At 40.5% G+C, this 19,790-nt stretch overlaps 1 protein-coding gene across 1 annotated transcript in view; it reads right to left on the bottom strand.

Moving 5' to 3' along the window:
- The window catches only part of LOC103057229 (prosaposin-like), a 39,018-nt gene that overhangs the window by 6,242 nt on the left and 12,986 nt on the right, over positions 1 to 19,790 (bottom strand). Inside the window, exons 3-11 of the mRNA XM_088144357.1 lie at positions 18,286 to 18,360; positions 17,254 to 17,379; positions 11,610 to 11,804; positions 9,752 to 9,895; positions 9,193 to 9,249; positions 3,746 to 3,859; positions 1,135 to 1,230; positions 566 to 746; positions 255 to 418 (exon numbers count right to left, since the gene is read on the bottom strand). Of these exons, the coding sequence (XP_088000483.1) occupies positions 255 to 418; positions 566 to 746; positions 1,135 to 1,230; positions 3,746 to 3,859; positions 9,193 to 9,249; positions 9,752 to 9,895; positions 11,610 to 11,804; positions 17,254 to 17,379; positions 18,286 to 18,360 (1,152 nt within the window). The remainder of the gene's footprint in view (positions 1 to 254; positions 419 to 565; positions 747 to 1,134; positions 1,231 to 3,745; positions 3,860 to 9,192; positions 9,250 to 9,751; positions 9,896 to 11,609; positions 11,805 to 17,253; positions 17,380 to 18,285; positions 18,361 to 19,790) is intronic.

Here is a 19,790-nt window from a genome sequence, read left to right as displayed (position 1 = left end):
TGAAAGTGTCACCGTAACAGCTCGGCAATCGAACAATCCAATAAAATTGCTTAACTTCTTTCACATCACTTTGCAATAATTTGAAAGAACCACACCTACCACGCTGGAACTTAAAATGTCCAGCTTGAACTGGTTGTGGAGGTCATTAAAAAGCAGCAGTCAATTGTGACTGTACTCTCTCTGCTTTCATAGATTAGCTTTTCAGATGAATTCACTCACAGTACTTCAATTTTAGACAACAGCATATTAATTACCTGCTCACTAACAGACTCTGGGAAGTAGTGACAGACTCGTTCCAGAAACATTTCAATCTCAGCAGTAGTAGCATTCTTTGCTAGTTCCTTGTCTGCATAAGCAACAATCATCTTGCACACATCACAGATATTTCCAACTTGTGATTGCACTGGAACAATTTCTTCTGAGGATATACAATACAAAGGTGTTTATGTCAAGTTTTTTCCTATATTTATATTAATGAACAAAAAAATTGCAATACTGGAAAAGGAGAATCAAAATCCAACATAGATGTGTTCATTATGAAGCAGAGGATTATTCTAGTTCTCACCAGCTGGTAAAACATTGTTTGTGCAGCATCTCAGCATCACACACACCATTTTAGGACTAGTAGCTTCCAACAACATGTCAATAATAGACTTCCCATAGACTTCCACAAAGTCCTTGCACTGGTCTCTGGATTTTTCAGGTATCAGTAAACAGACTTTCTCCATTCCATGTACCATCTCCTCCTAGTACATATAAAGATAACAATTTTGTATGTTAAGTCATCACAAGTCCTCTAGGCATCTGCTAAAACTAGCAAAATGCAAAATAACTATAGTATTGGCACACTTAAATGTAGCACTTAAAATCACTATTTACAAAATAAGTATGGGTTAATTATTATTTATCTGTAATGAATAAGGTGGGCATTCACTTCATATGACAAGAACACTGCAAGATAAGCCTCTCTGGTGACCTTGATCCACATATAGGATGCCACCACAAAGAAAGCCATTGTGCTAGAAACCACCTGACTTCATTTAATCAAACTAGATGGAGCACAGCTCCTGGAAAACAAACTCTATTATACAAGGTAATATCAGTAGTCTGATTTCTTTTGTGAAATATGCATACCTCCGTCTTATTGCTTGCCAGAAGGCTGGCCACTTCTTCTACCATGATAGTACATACTTCGCAGAGAGAGAGTGCTTCCTTTTGATTCGGGCTGGTCTATACATTTCAGAAAAAAATATTTGCAGGAGTTATTACTACACAAAACCAAGACATCCACAGCCACAAAAACATGAAATAGTAATTGGACATGCTCTGAAATATATTTTGGGTCACTGGAAATTGGACCTAATGTCAGAACCATCAGCAATCAAAATATTAATATAGTAGTTGCTTGCTTTGTTTCTGCCATTCTTTAGGAGGGGAGAGGGGGAAGTGAAGGTAGAGGGAATTAGGACACTATCAAAGGCCAGGAAGATGGACTATTACCAGAGGTTAGGAATGTGCAAGGTCGCACCTCTGTGAGAACCACATTTGGCGCCTGGAAAGAGGGGGGGTGAGAAGTGAGGGTAAAAGTTAAGTGCGAAAAGCACGGGCTTTAGTTTTAGCAATGCTTTGCTTAGAGTTGCATGTACGTTCCAATAAATGAAATCTTTTTTTAACCTAACTTGGGTTGCACGAGATTTTTCTTCATTGGGATTTGAGCACTGCAGACCTGACACTTGACAGGAAAGGGTTACCTCCACCTAACTAGTTAAGAAGGCAAGGCTTAAAACTTCCTCCTGTCTCTTGAAGGAATTAGTCTATTCAGTCACACGTTCTGACTTCAGTGAGAGTGGTTCAAGACCTTTATTGTACATTCTACTGTTAATAATAAAACTAGCAACTAGTACAATACGTGCACAATGGTTAGCATAATGCAGTAACGTAACTTAGGTGTCAATCCTTGGGCTACTTCATTTCTTTCTTAATTAGGATGGGACTCCCGAGTCCCCCTTCTGGTGTCCAGAAATGTAGTTCACATTAAGCTAAATTTCTATTCTGTCACTGGAAATGGATCCAACGCAAAAGGAATATTACAGCAGCAGTATTCCCAGGATGGGCCAATGTCATAGTTTACAGCGCTTGCTGTAACTCAGTACAGATAAGTCCACCCCCAAGGCAGTAAACTTACCTATTTCATAATAATTTATAAAGGCTTTGCCCCAAGGAGCTGCCTTCAAATACCTATGAACAGTAACCACTGCCATTATGGCTGTTGACAAAGCCTCTGCATTTATAAGGTCTGCAGTCAGGAGGAAGGGAGGGCTGCTCATCCTGGCTATGCATGCCAGGTAATGTATTCTCCAACCCTCTGCTAAATGTGAAGCAGCAAAAATAATCTCCTCTGATTTTTTGCCTTGTAGGAGACAAACAACTGACCCATTATCCCTTTAATGTATTTTCAGGGTATACTCTCAGAGCCCCTATTCCAACCCTAGCTTGAGCCAGATGTATTCATTAGAGAAAATTAGGCTTGGACAGAAGTTGGGAAGCACACTCTTTTGTGCTAGAAGAAATTTGGATCTGGCCTGGGTTTAAAGGTGGGAGGGGGGCGGGAATCTGGCCTCAGAACCACTTCATCCAGGTGGAGCACATACAGATCCCCATTAGAAGGCACCCCTCAGTGCATTGTTGAACCTTGAGACAGGATGTCGAGGCATTTGTGATGAACATTTTATGTTTCTGTATCTTCTTATTCTGTGTTTTATTCCTGCTACTCTAGCTTTAAGAAGGAAAGCCACTTCTCCTTTCCCCTTGTTTTAGTCATGGCCATGTTGGGCATGTTAGAAAAGGATAAATCTACCTCCGTATTTTCTTCCTGCTTGTTCCTCTACCCTTAAATTTCCCTGTTTTTCCACTGTTATTCCAAGGCATCCTCAGCATTACTGGAGCTTTCCCCTACCATCCCCTTTAGCAGACCACAAGTATATGTGGTTTAAAATTCTTCCTGTTTATACTCAAGATTTTTGTTTAGTGCCTATACAGTTGGCCTCACTTAACAACCACAAGTGGGACCAGCAACTCCACTGCTAAGTGATGTGGTCGTTAAGCAAAACATCACATGACTCTGCTGGACTTACATCAGTTCTGCTGCAGTTGTTAAGCAAATGATTTGTGGTGCAACATCATGTGACCGCGACTTGTGACTTACTGCCAGCTTCTCCATTTACTTTGTTGTTGGAATCCAGCTGAGAAGCTCGCAAATGGCGATTATATGATTGTGGGACAATGTAACCATCGTAAGTACATGCCAGTTGCCAAGTACCCAAATTTTGATCACATGACCGCGGGGACATTGCGACCATCATAAGTTCAAGGACTGGCCATAAAGCTACTTTTTTAACACCATCATAAATAGGGCAGCCATTAACCAAGGGCTACTTATAACTGGTATTGTGAGTCATTGTGTCTAGCCCAGTCCCTGATTGCTGTTATTAGCTCAGTCTCTTAAACTGATCACTAAAGCTCATCAGGAGGTTCCCTCTGCCACTGTTTCTATGATTTTCTCTTTTTTGTTTGTTTGTTTTGCCCTGGTGATTTTAAAAGAACATATATTAACATCTGCAGGGTTCTGATCTCACTCAAATCCATGAAAGCAATCACACAAATTAGAGCTTTTCACTATTTAAGATGCTCACCTCCTCCTTGCCTCTGTAAAGTGACATGCAGATAGCTGAATACCAAGACTTACCTTAACTGGCTCTATCTTTCCTGGAGAGACAACTTTAGCAGGCACCAGAACTTGGAGGGGTACAGATTTCAGAGAAGAACATAATCCTAGTGTGTTACAAATATCCTGTGGTTGCTGGAGACATAAAGCAGCAACACAAGTTACTTCTACAATCTGCAAGATGGCAGATTAGTTTTAATATCACTATGATTTCATGAATGTAAAAGTAGCCCCAAATGCCATGGGATAGCATTATTTGTACATGAAATGAAAAATGCATTTCGTTTCAAGCCCAAAACAGTGTTTCTGAAGTTCTGCCAAACTGTTCCAGACAGACTGGTTCAGCAGAACCAAAAGACAGAATGCTTCGGTTGTTCCAGGCTTCAACCAAAACCAAAACCAAATCCATACTGGTCTTACAAAATTGACTCATTTTGCCCCTTTCTCTCCTCCTACAGGCAGCCAGAAAACTGCCCCCCCCCCCAACCAGTGCCTTCCCTTCACTTCCCTGCCTCTTCCACCAATGACTGGATTTTTCTTGCTTTCTACCTCCCTGAAACACTTCTCCCTGGAACACGTATGTTTTGGTTTATGTCCAAAACAAAAACACACGCTATTGTCTGGAGATGGACCACCTGAAACTAGCTGTCACTCTCCAAAAAACAGTTCACACACAGCTTGCTTTGTATATCTTTGGATGTAATGTATGCTCTCAGGTTGAATTTTATTCACTTTTGACACTTTTACTCCATACCAGAACAAAATGTTTTAAAGTTTAATCAAAGGACTTATTTCAGCAACTTGCATGTATCCACAAATGATTTTTCTTATAAAGCTAGATACTTTAGAACAGAAGTATAAATTATGTCCTTTTCCTGATATGTCTCATAACTGTCCTTTGATGCAGTATTTAAAAAATTGGCACTTTGATGAAATATGAGCTTTCTACAAGATACAGTCAGGTCCAGAAATATTGGGACATTGACACAATTCTAACATCTTTGGCTCTATACACCACCACAATGGATTTGGAATGAAACAAACACAATGTGCGTTAACTGCAGACTGTCAGCTTTAATTTGAGGGTATGTACATCCAACTCAGGTGAACGGTGTAGGAATTACAACAGTTTGTATATGTGCCTCCCACTTGTTAAGGGACCAAAAGTAATGGGACAATTGGCTTCTCAGCTGTTCCATGGCCAGGTGTGTGATATTCCCTCAGTACCCCAATTACAATGTGCAGATAAAAGGCCCAGAGTTCATTTCAAGTGTGCTATTTGCATTTGGAATCTGTTGCTGTCAACTCTCAAGGTGAGATCCAAAGAGCTGTCACTATCAGTGAAGCAAGCCATCATTAGGCTGAAGAAACAAAACAAACCCATCAGAGAGATAGCAAGAACATTAGGCGTGGCCAAAACAACTGTTTGGAACATTCTCAAAAGAAGGAACGCACCGGTGAGCAAAGCAACACCAAAAGACCCGGGAGACAACGGAAAACAACTGTGGTGGATGACCGAAGAATTCGTTCCCTGGTGAAGAAAACACCCTTCACAACAGTTGGCCAGATCAAGAACACTCTCCAGGAGGTAGGTGTATGTGTGTCAAAGTCAACAATCAAAAGAAGACTTCACCAGAGTGAATACAGAGGGTTCACCACAAGATGTAAACCATTGGTGAGCCTCAAAAACAGGAAGGCCAGATTAGAGTTTGCCAAACGACATCTAAAAAAGTCTTCACAGTTCTGGAACAACATCCTATGGACAGATGAGATCAAGATCAACTTGTACCAGAGTGATGGGAAGAGAAGAGTATGGAGAAGGAAAGGAACTGCTCATGATCCTAAGCATACCACCTCATCAGTGAAGCATGGTGGTGGTAGTGTCATGGCGTGGGCATGTATAGCTGCCAATGGAACTGGTTCTCTTGTATTTATTGATGATGTGACTGGTGACAAAAGCAGCAGGATGAATTCTGCAGTGTTTCGGGCAATATTATCTGCTCACATTCAGCCAAATGCTGCAGAACTCATTGGACGGCACTTCACAGTACAGATGGACAATGACCCAAAGCATACTGCAAAAGCAACCAAGGAGTTTTTGAAGGGACAGAAGTGGAATGTTATGCAATGGCCAAGTCAATCACCTGATCTGAATCCCATTGAGCATGCATTTCACTTGCTGAAGACAAAACTGAAGGGAAAATGCCCCAAGAACAAGCAGGAACTGAAGACAGTTGCAGTAGAGGCCTGGCAGAGCATCACCAGGGATGAAACCCAGCGTCTGGTGATGTCTATGCATTCCAGACTTCAGGCTGTGATTGACTGCAACGAATTTGCAACCAAGTATTAAAAAGGGAAAGTTTGATGTATGATTATTATTCTGTCCCATTACTTTTGGTCCCTTAACAAGTGGGAGGCACATATGCAAACTGTTCACCTGAGTTGGATGTACATACCCTCAAATTAAAGCTGACAGTCTGTAGTTAACGCACATTGTGTTTGTTTCATTCCAAATCCATTGTGGTGGTGTACAGAGCCAAAGATGTTAGAATTGTGTCGATGTCCCAATATTTCTGGACCTGACTGTATATGCAGTTCTTTTACTAAATTCAAGCTTTATCATGGATAGAACAGAAGACAATTTCTAGCTGTCATTCAGTGCCACGCAAAAGACAAATCCTGTTTTCCTTTCAGTTAGTATTTCACATTAAACAGTTTAAAAACAGCCTCTAATTTATAACCCTACAGTAACAGAAGAGGATAATCTGGATTAGGGATGAGGAAACAATGGCCCTTCAAATGCTGAACTACAGTTTCTACAACTTTCCTCACTGCAAGCCAGGCTGGCTGGCTGGCTGCTGCAAATAACAATGCAGCAACATCATCACAGGGCCCCTGGCTACCCCAGCCAATCTAAACCAGATATTCAAATGTATATATTTTTATGACTTCCAGATCACTTCTGAAGGAAAATATGATCCATGTCCTAAAGAAATATTACAGTATATCCGTATCTCAAGAGTTCACATAATATTAAATACCTGTAACTGCCCAGTTTTACCTTCCAGAAAATGCTCATTGGTTTGACTTTATACCCATTAATCCTTCATAAAGTAGTTGACTGTCCCAAGAATTCCCTTCTCTGCAGCTAGCTTAACATTTGCAGGAATAATTTTAACCCCTTCTACCTTCTCCTACCAAGCCAAAATGAAATTTAACTACAATGTTCTTTAATTAAAGCTATGTTTAGTTCATTATGATCACGGGTCTCAAAATTGAAAAACTGTAGAAGTAGCTTGTCATTTGAAAGTGAACGGGAATAAATGTTTCCCTCAAGGGATCCTTGAGACCTGGCTCTTTATGGGCCAGACCACTATTGTATCCACATGGTCTGTTATGAATTTTCATGGTTTTATCCACTGGTATGGTCATCTTTATGGTTGTTATAAGCTGTTCATTTCACTGGTTTTAACCCTCAAAACGCCCAGAGTCTTGTACAAGTGGGTGGCTGTAGAAACAGATAAATAAGCTTGTGCATTATGTACTCCAAAGTCCATAGAAATTGAGTCCAAGACTAAGGACTAACTCTTTCCAAGATTTTAGCATTTTTGTTGGCTCACGCTTCCAGAAACAGAGTAGTTTAGAAATTCATTCTCCTTCCTGCTCATTTCTCACAGGAATGAATAACAGCTAACTTTTGGCTCCTGTGATTTACCCTCTCCTTTTTTCTCCTCCAGAGAAGCCAGGAGGAGAGACTGGAAGCATTTGTTTCTGTTTGGGTAACCAGTTTGCTGTCATGTTTGCCTCTCAAACTGTGATTGTTGAAAGAAGCAAGTTTTGCCCACAAACTAATTAGCTTGTCAGGTATGAACCAAGTGAAAAGCTACAGGTAATCTGACTGCAGTGGAAACTTCCTATGATTTCTTTATTAATAAAAGAAGTAACATGAACAGGGACTTTGTAGGGCCATTACCTGGCACGTTTTTACTTCCATAGCTGTGGCTTACTGCAATATCTGAACAGGCTTATTAAATAGGACTTATGAAAGACCTGTGAAACAGTTCTGGTGCAGTGGTTAAAGCACCAGGCTGGAAACTGGGAGATTGTGAGTTCTAAGTCCTGCCTTAGGCACAAAGCCAGCTAGGTAACTTCGGGCCACTCACTCTCTCTTTGGCCTAGGAAGAAGGCAATGGCAAATCATTTTGGAAAAATCTTGCCAAAAAACCCTCCAAGGACTAGTCCAGGCAGTCACCAAGAATCAAAAACTGACTCAAAAGCACACACACAAAGAGACATGCAGCACTTAGCTTTTACTAAAAGAAGGTAACTGGTTTAGTGAAAGAGGGCCAAAACATGCACTTTTCCCAGAAGCTTTCTTACTAAGGCATATCATAGCTATATATAGGAGTTTCCAGACCATCTGAGGAAGTAGTTCAACCATTCTTTTCTCCCATAACTAACGATATGTTTCCACACCATTTACATACAAAAGCAAATATGCTAAAGTTTAATACCATCTCTACGCAGGCCAAGAAATGCCCTTCTTCCCATTTCACTAAGTTTTCCTCATTAAGGCAGTGTCCTAAGTATGGCAAACATAACACTGCAGCCAGCATTATAAACACATGCAACATGCATTTGCCAGCCAAACCATGACAGGTGCAAGGTCCAAAGAAGTTTATTTAGTAAGTTCAACAGCTATTCCCAAATCGAGTCCTAGTACTATCTTGATCATTATATTATCTTCAGGCTTTGTGGCGCTTTCTGTGCATTAATTTTAGCTTCAAAGTCAGACGGTCAAACAGGCTCACAATCTGTTTCAGAATAGCCAAGATTTCATTTTAGACTCAAAAATAATTCTTTCCACAGCCATTCTCCGTCCCTTGAATCTGTCAAAACATTGCATTTATTAACTATGTTAGCAAGAGATCACGCAACACCCTCTGAGTTGGGAGAGGAAGTTTCTCACATACCTGCTCTTGCTGTTGACAGGATGGAGAAAAAGAAACATAAGAGAGTTAACAGTGGGAAAACAATCAAGTATCTAAATGGTGCACATCACAACTTTACAGGCAAGAAGGGGGAAGGGGTAAATTAACAACAGAATTGTTCTTATTTTGCAAAATAAATCTTGCTCAATATTTAGTTATTCTGAATAGGCTTAGACAACTGAAAGCCCTATGAAAAACGTTGTGATGCAATCAATCCAGTACGATTCCCAGTACGAACATCATTTGTCCTCACTGCCATAACCCTACAGAGATCTTCAGTATGAAAAATTTCATTTATAAAGAAAATGCAGCCTTGTGGTACCACAGGACATTTAGCCCTTAAGTAACTAAATAATCTGTTCACACTGACTCTTGATGCTGTCAAACTTAGTTAAGACATTTGCGACATTAACTCCAATGGCACGTCTATTATATTTTTACAATGGGATAGTAAAATATAGGCGATATTAATCTCACCATGTGCAGGAACATCTGAATAGCCAGGGAAGAATACTGAGAAATGTAGCTCTTGCACTATTAAGAGGGAAAAGAGACATTTGAGATGGATGTTAGTATTACACAAGTTGCAACATAATCCAACCATATGTAATCACTCTATTCCTTATTATGTCAAGGAAATGTACCGACTGCTTCAACAATGGTACCATAGATAGATAGATAGACAGACAGTTTTTATCTATACAATATGGAGGGAGACATACATAATTGCTTCCCACTTTTCTCTCATGACAATTAGGCTATGAAATGGTGACAGTTCATCCAAAGTTATTCTGTAATACTTACAAGCCTGGATTCAAATTTACACAATCCCCATAATCCTATCCTAATACAGACTGCAAGCTATAAGATTTACTTCATGTATTAGTCAGAACCAGATTTTTCATTTAGTTTAAAGGTGGTAACTTAATCTCTAAATTGACAAAGCTTGGAAAATTAACAACTAAGAATTTAAAACACCAAACCATGTACTGTATTTCCCACTAATACTCAATAAATAATACTAAGTAAAAATTACCACAACAGACATGCCAGGATCCAAACGTTCACATTCTTCCTTGGCGTGCTCAATTAAAGAACTAACAAAGGTTGAATTGGTCTTCACAGCTTCCTGAATATCTGTTACCAGCTGAATACAGTCTTGACACACGTTTCCACTTCCCTGCAGGCAAGTATTAAACACAACTTAACATAACATCATGTCACAACATGAAATGGGTGGCTATATAAATTTTAATAATAATAATAGTAGTAGTAGTAGTAATAGTAATAATAGTAGTAGTAGAATAATAGTAGTAGTAGTAGTAATAATAATAATAATAATAATAATAATAATAATAATAATAATATTTTACACACCTCCATGCCTTCAGGCACTAGAAAACATCTTCTGTAAAATTTGCTGGTGAGATTTTAGTTGAATCTAGTTATATTGAGTAGCTCAGATACTACTGGCATTAAACTAAACCAACCAAGGCATAGGCAACATTCTGACCTGTGCTATTTCTTTTCCTGTATCACTGCATCAACAACTTCTAACCTAACAAGATTTAGTATGGTTATACTGGGATATAGTGATAAACTTTACTCAGAATTAGCACCACTAAAAATTCTAAAACAAGAGGAAAAGCATAAAATCTTGTTGCGCTACCATATTTAATAATGGATTTTAGATGTATATATGTCTGCCTGTTTTCCACCTACCTCTCAAAATACTCTGATTTAACCTCAACTGCTTATCCTTTAAACCTCTGTTGACTTTTACTAATGTTTCAGTATTGGTCTTATCTCCATCCTTTAATTGGTTCAATTACAGTGCATGATACAAAGATGTTAAGGACTAAAGAGTCATAGTTTTTGCATTAATGCCATTTGCAGCCTGAATAGTGTTTTCAAGAGCCCTGTTCCCCAAATAATTCATTTTTGCCTTAATTGTCACTCCCTGATTGAGAAATGTATATCTATTGAAGATCTAAGTCCTTAACAGTACCTCATATATCACAACAAACTCATATGTAAAGGCCCTTCCTCCACAGTAGGATCAAGGTATCTGACAGTATATCCCTCCCACCCATAGGCAGGGGGCAGAATTCTGAGAAGATAACCCCTTTTCTAGTTTTGGAATGTCAAGCCAGAAGAACTCAAGAGAAGGAAAAGAAGAAAGACAGAAAACAGAAATAGCCATGACAGAACTATATTCGCTATGTGAATCTGCCCAAATTGCTGCAGAGTTTTTTTTCCCCCCAGGGATCCTTGGAATATCTGCCTATCCTTTAAGAATATTAGATAGAAATTTATAAAATGAGACAAGTCTAATTTCATGCTATTGATATACCACATCTAAGCAAACATGAAAAATTATACACTCAGTTTTCAACGGCTTGTTTCAGACAACATGGCTGAATGAATTAGGTAAATACCTACTCCATGAGCTGTCAGTGTATGTTCACACATTAACTCTCTGTGTTTGTATGGGGCTGGGGAAAGTTTAGCCCTAAATGTTATTTATCCAATCCTCTCTAATCTCAGCACAAACTAAATATAAGTGCTTGCACAACATGTTAACCTCTCTTCCAAAACGAACTGTGCAAGACATACATGATTAATCAATAAGTTTGCCCATTAACAGAGTTTCTTCTTTATTGCTTCTGACTAAGGTAATGGGTTTACAGGAATAGTTTTAGGTTTGGATATTCATGAATTTGCCTATTCAACTGTTAGCAGGATGAAAATATTTATAATAATTATAGATGTTCCTAGCAGCACTAATAGCCCATTTGACAGTAAGTGCACCTAACTTCTTGAACACGGCAAGCATATTTCTATTAAACATAAAAGCTTCTGCATACAGCCCATTTGCAGTTTTAAATTCTTACCTGGGTTTCTTGCTTAGGTTTATCCTGAGGATAAAGAAGAAGTGGCACATTAGCCATGAAAGGAGATGCCAGCTCAGAGAAATCTATTTCTGGAATTTTGTTGGACTGAAGTTCTTTTTGCCATTTTACTTCTGCCAGGTGCTTCTGAAGAGACTGACATAACATGAGTGCACTGCATATAACTTCAGGATTGTCCTAAAAAACAGACAATATAGATTTACTTTGCTTTTATCTATGTTATACATAGTAGAAACTGTGCCAGCTAAATACCCCTGAAAACCAGATAATTAAATCTTCCAGAAATCACTACAACTTCTAGATGCAACTATCACCATTCCTAATAGTATTGAAGCTAATAGCACATTTTTTTGAAGATCACTATTCCAGATAAGTTTGGAATATCGGGTTAAGAAAGAAAATAATATGCAAAACCCTGTAACATTCACACAGTTACAGCGGGCCTCCCACGAGTGAGGGGAAAGAAGACACCAAACTGATTCTCCTTCGAGGGGGGTGAGAGCGCCCAGACCGGAGTCTGGAAACCTCTTTTATTGAGTACATCAGAGGGCTGGGTTAGTACATCAAAGGGCTGGGTTAATACATCAGAGGGCTGGGTTAAGCATATATACGTCACACTACCTAATACAAGCCCATAACCATATATGATAATACATGAAACACAAGGGATCATGTGCTTCGATTGAGCACGTGACAAGCTGCGGGGGCTTGCCTCCTGAAATTTGAGGCTTTTCCCCAGGTTGTTGCTGGTACTTTCCATGCTAGCTTCCTTGTTAGCGTATGACTGATTTTACTAGTCTGCACTAACAGAAATGCCTAGCATGTGATGGGGTGTTATAATGCAACATCTCCTCTGTTTTTATTATTTTAAAGAGCAGCTTCCTCCTCATCACTGATAAAGGTGAGTTGAGGTTTGCAAAAAAGCTGTTCAGGTGCCACTGGTTCCGTGGTTGGGAGAGGCAGGTATTTATGAGTGCAGACCATGTTGACCTGTGCTTCTATGGTACCCAGTCTGTCCTGAAAAAACCTTATAAGCCTATTAAGGACACAAGGACCAACTGTACATGCTATAATCACAGTCCAGCGAGAGTGCTAACCAAGGTTGTGAGCCACGGGGAGAGATTAAACCATCCCTCAAACCATCCTTGTTGGTCTTCGCGCTCTCGCCTGCGAGCATTCAGGCCCTCTCAGTTTGGTCATGGATTCTCGAACAATTCCAGAATGGTCAGCATAGAAGCAGCACTCTTCCTTCAAGGCCACACACACACACTTACCCACGTCCTTCCCAACCAGGCTGCCAGGCACTAGCTAGAGGGACGGAAGCCACCAAGTCTGACCTATTCCTCCCCTTGGCATCGAGTTAAACAGGAGATGCCACAAAATGGGGTTCACTCATCACCCACTCAGAGCATTACAGGTTTTTTTAGGTATTCTTGCCAATAGGTTTGCTGTCCAGTTGACATGGAAATACAATATTTCCAGAAAACAATTTTAACACATTGAAAGATTGAAGAAATTAATATAAAAACAAATAATACAAACAACAAGGTCTGAACAATTTTCCTTCCCCAAGATCCAAAGTCTGGTAACCAAGATGTGAGCCATGACCAGCTCCATCCCTCTGGATCTTGGGAAATGTGAGAGGCTAGAATTTTTAAGCTTGGCTAGTTTTGTCTCAATGTAAGACTTCTGAATAGCAAATGTAGTTTGATCAAGACACAGCTGGGTGACCCCAATCAACACATTAACAAAAAATGTTGATGGAATCACACCTCACAACACAATCAGAGGCTTTATAGACATTTAAATCTATAATCAGATAATACATCCCCTCATACAAGGGATTTTTGGGACGGTCTGAACAAGTGAAAGGTGGTTCTTAGGAAGGTGAACTTAAATGTAACTTTTTCTTCTGGTTACCAAGGGAATGGCATACAAGATTTTTCTTATCTCTCTCTGGAATGCAGGGTCTCACAACTGTTGCGAAAAGCTTGATACAACATTGAGCTTGTACTCGGCTAATTGCCTATTAGAAGACAATCGGGCATTCAGCAAAGAGATAAGGGCGGGGGGAGGAAGAAACCAGTGCTCTTTACAAAGCAAAAGCAAGTTAACCCTTTAGAAATAAAATAGAGTGCACTGTTACAGGTATGGTTATACATTATGTGAAGCATATATAAAATATATAAAATTGTGTATATATAGAGTATAAAATTGTGTATCAAAATAATGCCCTACAAGGTTAAAACAACAAAAACATTGAAAGAATTTGCAGCCTTGTCCTGCTCTTAGTCAATAGCTACACGGTTTTGGAGGACTAATATCAGTCACTTCTTCATTGGTTACACCTGAAAGATTCAGGGTCATTCTCCTCTAGTTTGTCCATGGTTCAGGTTCTGGAGAAGATCCAAAGTGAAAAAACATTCCCTCCCACAAGTCATTAGTGAAATTCTTTAAAGCAGTAACATCTCTTAATGTCTCTAGGCTGGAGGGTATTCCAAAGAAACAGGTAGATGTGATTCCTCCCACTGCCAAAAGTCACCCTACGCAAAAGCTGAGCTGTTCATAGCTGTTTGTGCCAGTTCTACAAAAAAAATTGTTGTTAGAACTGTGCTGCAGAGCTTCTAGGCATTGTCCCAGCAGGAGAATTTGGATGTACTGTAGATCATCATGCTTGGATCCTGTGGATAAAATCAAAAGGGTGGGGGGACAAAAACAAACAAACAAACAAAAAGCAAAGGAAAACAAAGAAAGGGGGGGGGAACAAAAAAAAAGGGAATAGAAAAGAAAAATAACCTAGCCTATTTACACAAGTTACACAGGCTTAACTTGGGAACGGTGCCACCATCTGTTTGTGTCCAGGTACACTAGATGGGGTGAAATTACATCAAGGACTGTATGTGGTCCCTTCCATCGTGGTCCCAGGGCTCCTCCTGGTTTTCCTTTTTTCACCATAACTTGATCCCCTGGTTTAATGTAATTGTGGATTCTTTGGAAACAGCATCAGTTTGTTCTAAGGCTTTAGCTATATCTGTTCTTAGTTCTGCTAGGTTTTTTAAGCCATTCGGGATTCCAATTCACATCTCCCCTTCCAGCTTCAGTTCCTGCTGGAGCAGAAAAAAAACTGCTCTTTCTCCTTAACTTTCCCTACATCTTCCTCTTTCTGATCCCTGACTTCTCTATAACTGCTTCACCCGCTCCTACAAGCTTCTAGTAGGAGCCCCATCCCATCTCTCCATGTTTTCTTTCAGCTTTCGCCACACTTGCACACGCTCCTCTCCATACCCTACTCTCTGCCCCTGATTACTCCACAAATTCCTATTCCTGCTGTCTCCCCCACTTCTTTTCCACCTATCTCTTATTATTCGCACCTCCCCCACAGTCTTTACTTTACTTTCCTCTCCAACATTTCCAACAGCTTTCCTTGCTTCTCGCAGATCTGTTTCCAAAGTGGCCAAGTCTAATGGGTATGTTACAGACGCTGCTCCCAGGTTCAGCCTATGGTCACTCACACACACACTCACAGCCTGTTGAGGCACGCGGATCTTGTCAGCCCCCTTTGCTTTCTACCTGGATTTCCAGATAGGTGCGGCTGGAGCAGACAGACACACAGCCCTGGTCAACAGCGTGGAAATAATTGGGGAAACACACAAATCACTTCCAACCGAGCACTGAGGCACGAGAGGTTCTTTGTAATACACAGAGACCCAGACAATCAGCATTTGCATTTTCATAGGCTAGTTTTAATAACAATTCATTACGAGCGTCCTCATTATCAATCTGACGCTCAATGGCTAATTGGAAACGGCTAAGAAATTCAGAATAATTTTCAGTAGATCCCTGCATGATTTTTGAAAAGGATTGTGTGGGGGTGGCTGAGGAATCATCAACTTTCCACAATGCAGATACAGCTGCTTGTGAAACCAAGGGAAATGAAGCCCTTGGAGAGTTGATTTGAGCGGCAGCAGTTGTAAAAATTCCTTGTCCCAGCAAGTGATCATTGGTTACATTTGCAGGGAAACCATCCTGCACAATAAGGGCAATTTGTTTTTGATATTCTGACCACCACACAACATACTGAGCAGGAGTTAAAATCATATTACACAGCATTTGCCAATCAAAAATCATCATGTCAGAAGAATTTGCAAGTGTTAGAAACAAGCCCATAGAATAGCGAGATTGTACAACTTTATAAGACAAAGGAGCAAACACTTGGGTAGGAGGGTTATTGGGGTTGTTGGGATCAGGAATATATGAGACAGGGAAGGCAGCACAAGATTGCATATCCTCCAAATCTAATTCCCCTCTAGCACGAGCCTCTATCATGGCGCGTACTAGGGGTCCGGCAGTTGAAGTTACCGGAGGAGGGAAAAGTTCCTCATCCCTTTCCTTTGTTGTTAGAGGGAGAGGGGGGGGCCGATGGCAAATGGCCCTAAATTCCTCATCCCTTTCCTTTTGATGTTAGAGGGAGAGGGGGGGCCGATGGTGAATGGCCCTCGTAAAGAGAAGGCGCTGTGATTTCAGCAGCAGCCATCCTCGGCTCCTCATCGTAAACTTCCAGAGCTTCTAAAAGAATACCGCAGGAGACAATAATTTGCTGTGGAGCTTTTGGTGGCTCATTTAAATACTTCAAAATCTTTCTCCACAATGTGGCTTTTGTTGACCCGGTCTCAGGATAGACCGGACATTTGAGCCAGACATATTTTAGCAGTTCAGCTAGCCTTTTTTTCTTAATTGGAGGCAATGGGGTGCCTCGATTAGAAAGAATAATGTTAGAGGCCTTGAGAAGGTTTCCAAGTTCGTGGAGGTGCACAATCTGAGACTTGGACAACCCACCTCCCATACTTACGAGGGGGCCGGCAGGCGGCCGGGATGCGTTGAGCCCGTTCTCGGGCATAAGCACCGGAGGTCTCAGGCGGAGGGAGAAGGGGCCTTGAGAAGGTTTCCAAGTTCGTGGAGGTACGCAACCTGGGGCTTGGACAACCCGCCTCTGATACCTACGAGAGAGCCGGCAGGCGGCTGGGACGCATCGAGCCCTTTCCCGGGCGTGAGTATCGGAGGTCTCAGGCGGAGGGCGACGGACGATTACCCAGTTATTGGGGATCACGTCGGGGTCACCAGTTGTAACATTCTCACAGTTACAGCGGGCCTCCCACGAGTGAGGGGAAAGAAGACACCAAACTGATTCTCCTTCGAGGGGGGTGAGAGCGCCCAGACCGGAGTCTGGAAACCTCTTTTATTGAGTACATCAGAGGGCTGGGTTAGTACATCAAAGGGCTGGGTTAATACATCAGAGGGCTGGGTTAAGCATATATACGTCACACTACCTAATACAAGCCCATAACCATATATGATAATACATGAAACACAAGGGATCATGTGCTTCGATTGAGCACGTGACAAGCTGCGGGGGCTTGCCTCCTGAAATTTGAGGCTTTTCCCCAGGTTGTTGCTTGTACTTTCCATGCTAGCTTCCTTGTTAGCGTACGACTGATTTTACTAGTCTGCACTAACAGAAATGCCTAGCATGTGATGGGGTGTTATAATGCAACAAAACCCATTCATTTTGCCCAATTTATTAAAAATTATAAAATCAGTTGCTTTAGTAGCATTAGTGAATACTCACAAATTCTGATTTGACGATGTCCAGAATATTTGGCAAATAAGACTCCACCATGTCCTTGCACTCATCTACCAGTTCTGGCTCATGAAGAAACTCACAAACTTTGTTGAAGTATTCACTTATTTCGTCCTATGACAGAAGACAGACAGGTTGGTTCAGTCATAAAGCATTAAAGGATTCAGGAAGAAATCCTTAATAATTCCTAAATCATATTACAGATAGATATGGGCAACATTTTTGGGTTGGATGTCACAACAATCCCTGCTTATTGGTCAGCAGGCCATAAGACACCTTCCAATGATATGGTACATCAAAAGAGGAGACAAGACTGAAAATGTTCAACCCCCTTAACATAATTTTGGAGAATTCTGAAGACAGTAATGGGAGCTTTTCATCTATAAGTTGCTTTGCATTCCTATTCCCAACTTTGTTCTTATGTTTCAAACAAAAAATGTTATGGCCAGAGTTTGGTTATTTTGCCACTAAATTTTGGTTACATGATTTTAGCTATATATTACCCCCATCTCTGCAACAGATTCCATACTAGAGGCGAACCAGTACTGTCTACAAAAAGCAACATGAAACACGTGAAAGTAAGCGTGGGCAAATCTTTACAAAGCATCATATAAATATTCAGATGATTTACCTCCCTGCCACAAGAAATGTCTGAAAGCTTTTGCCATCAGCAGAAGAAGCTGAGAGATTTTTACATAGCTGATCAGCCTTCTATTATGCAATGGAAATGAAATTTAAAGGATAATTTTTTATATATTTGACTAATATCTTGTTAAGGCATGAGCTCATTTTTGTTCTATTATGAAAAAATATACCCATAGACTAGGGGCTCCCAGTAAGAATGAATGCAATCCAACATTGTCATATTTTAATATCAAAAATACCCGTTTTAGGAAATACATTCATGATAACCCATGGTTGAAGGGCATGTGTCAACAAAGTGGTGGGTCCCACTTTTAGATCCTGCACTTTGCTTCTTGATTAAAACTACTGGATATTTTTCTGGAAAGGAATTCTTACCATTGTCTCATTGTTCTTTAAGAACTTCCCAACCACTCGTACAACTTCTTTACATAAGTCACAGGGAATGCTCTCCTGAGGAGAAAAGACCATTTTGATAAATAAAATGACATTTAATTTTTAGACATATAAACTAAGACTAATGAAAATTCAGTTAAGGTAGTCTTGCTGCAGATGCTATACATTGTGTTAATACCATTTTCCTAGCTCACATGCTAGTACAAATGCACTAAATGAGGGGTCCCCAATCTTTTTAGGCCAATGCTCAAGAGGATAGAGGTAGTCCTCGACTTACAACAATTGGGACTGGAACTTCCACTGCTAAGCAGTGCAGACAGTAAGCAAGTCGTGCTCGATTTTACAAACTTTTTGCCATGGCTGTTAAGCAAATCACACAGTCGTTAAGTGAATCTGGCTTCCCCCATTCACTTTGCTTGTTGAAAGCCCCATGGGAAGGTTGCAAATGGTGTTCATGTGACCCTGGGACACTGCAACCATTGTAAATACATGCCAGTTGCCAAGCACCTGAATTTTGATCATGTGACCACCAGGACACTGTGATGGTTGTAAGTGCAAGGACCGGTCATCACTTTTTCAGCACCATTGTAACTTTGAACAGTCATTAAACAAATGGTCTTAATTCAAGGACTATGTGTACTGAAAATGTTATTTTTCATATATATAACTTCTATTAAGGGGACGCGGTGGCGCAGCGGCTTAATGACGCTGAAAGTTGCCGGCCAGAAATGGTCGACGCTTCAGCAGTTCGAGTCCAGCCTTCGCGTTAAACAGGGTGAGCTCCTGTTTCCTCCTCAGTTCCTGTCAACCCAACAGTTCGAAAACTTACGTTGAGTAGATAAATGGGTACTCTCACTCCGGTGGGAGGAAAAATGCTGGCGGCGCCTTGCAAAAAAGGAGTTGGGAGCAGTTGCCGGTAAGCGTGAAAAACCACGCGCGCCTGAAAAGGGCGCGAAGCAACGGAAACCCCGCCTCCTGCGCTCGCCAGCTGGGCTCTGCCCTAGGAGGGAGGCTCTGGCAAACCACTTCCGAAAAAACAGTTGCCTTGAAAACTGCAAGGACTCGTCCAAGCAGTCACTGCAGGGTCAGCAATGACTGAGCGCAGACAAAAAAAAAAAAAACTTCTATTAAAGATTTTTTAAAAGGAAGATAAAAACTAATACAAACTAATATAAAATAAGAAAAAGAAAGAAATCAAAGAGAAAGCTAAAAGTGCAAGAAAGGAAAAAAAGTAAAAGAAAAATAGAAAAGAAAGAAAAAAGATACAAAGTAGTAACTTTCGATCCTCTTTACAGCAGTTATAAGTACCATTATAAATTTACCTCTTACTCTATGGTTACAACATAACTCTTCTTTCTATAATCTATCCTAGCTAATCATCAAAACCATAAATCATGAGTTCATTTTTTTCTGTTTTACGCAAAAAGTCCAAAAGAGGTTTCCAGTCAGCAATAAACATAGATATTGTCTTTTCTCTGATCAAAGAA

Source organism: Python bivittatus, unplaced genomic scaffold (assembly GCF_059951505.1).
Source record: "Python bivittatus isolate LINGU-HERP-01145 unplaced genomic scaffold, Pbiv_v1 ctg000400_np1212, whole genome shotgun sequence".
NCBI classification, from domain to species: Eukaryota; Metazoa; Chordata; class Lepidosauria; order Squamata; family Pythonidae; genus Python; species Python bivittatus.
Note: the sequence above shows the minus strand (reverse complement) of the source record. Positions and strands in the feature narration are given on the sequence as shown.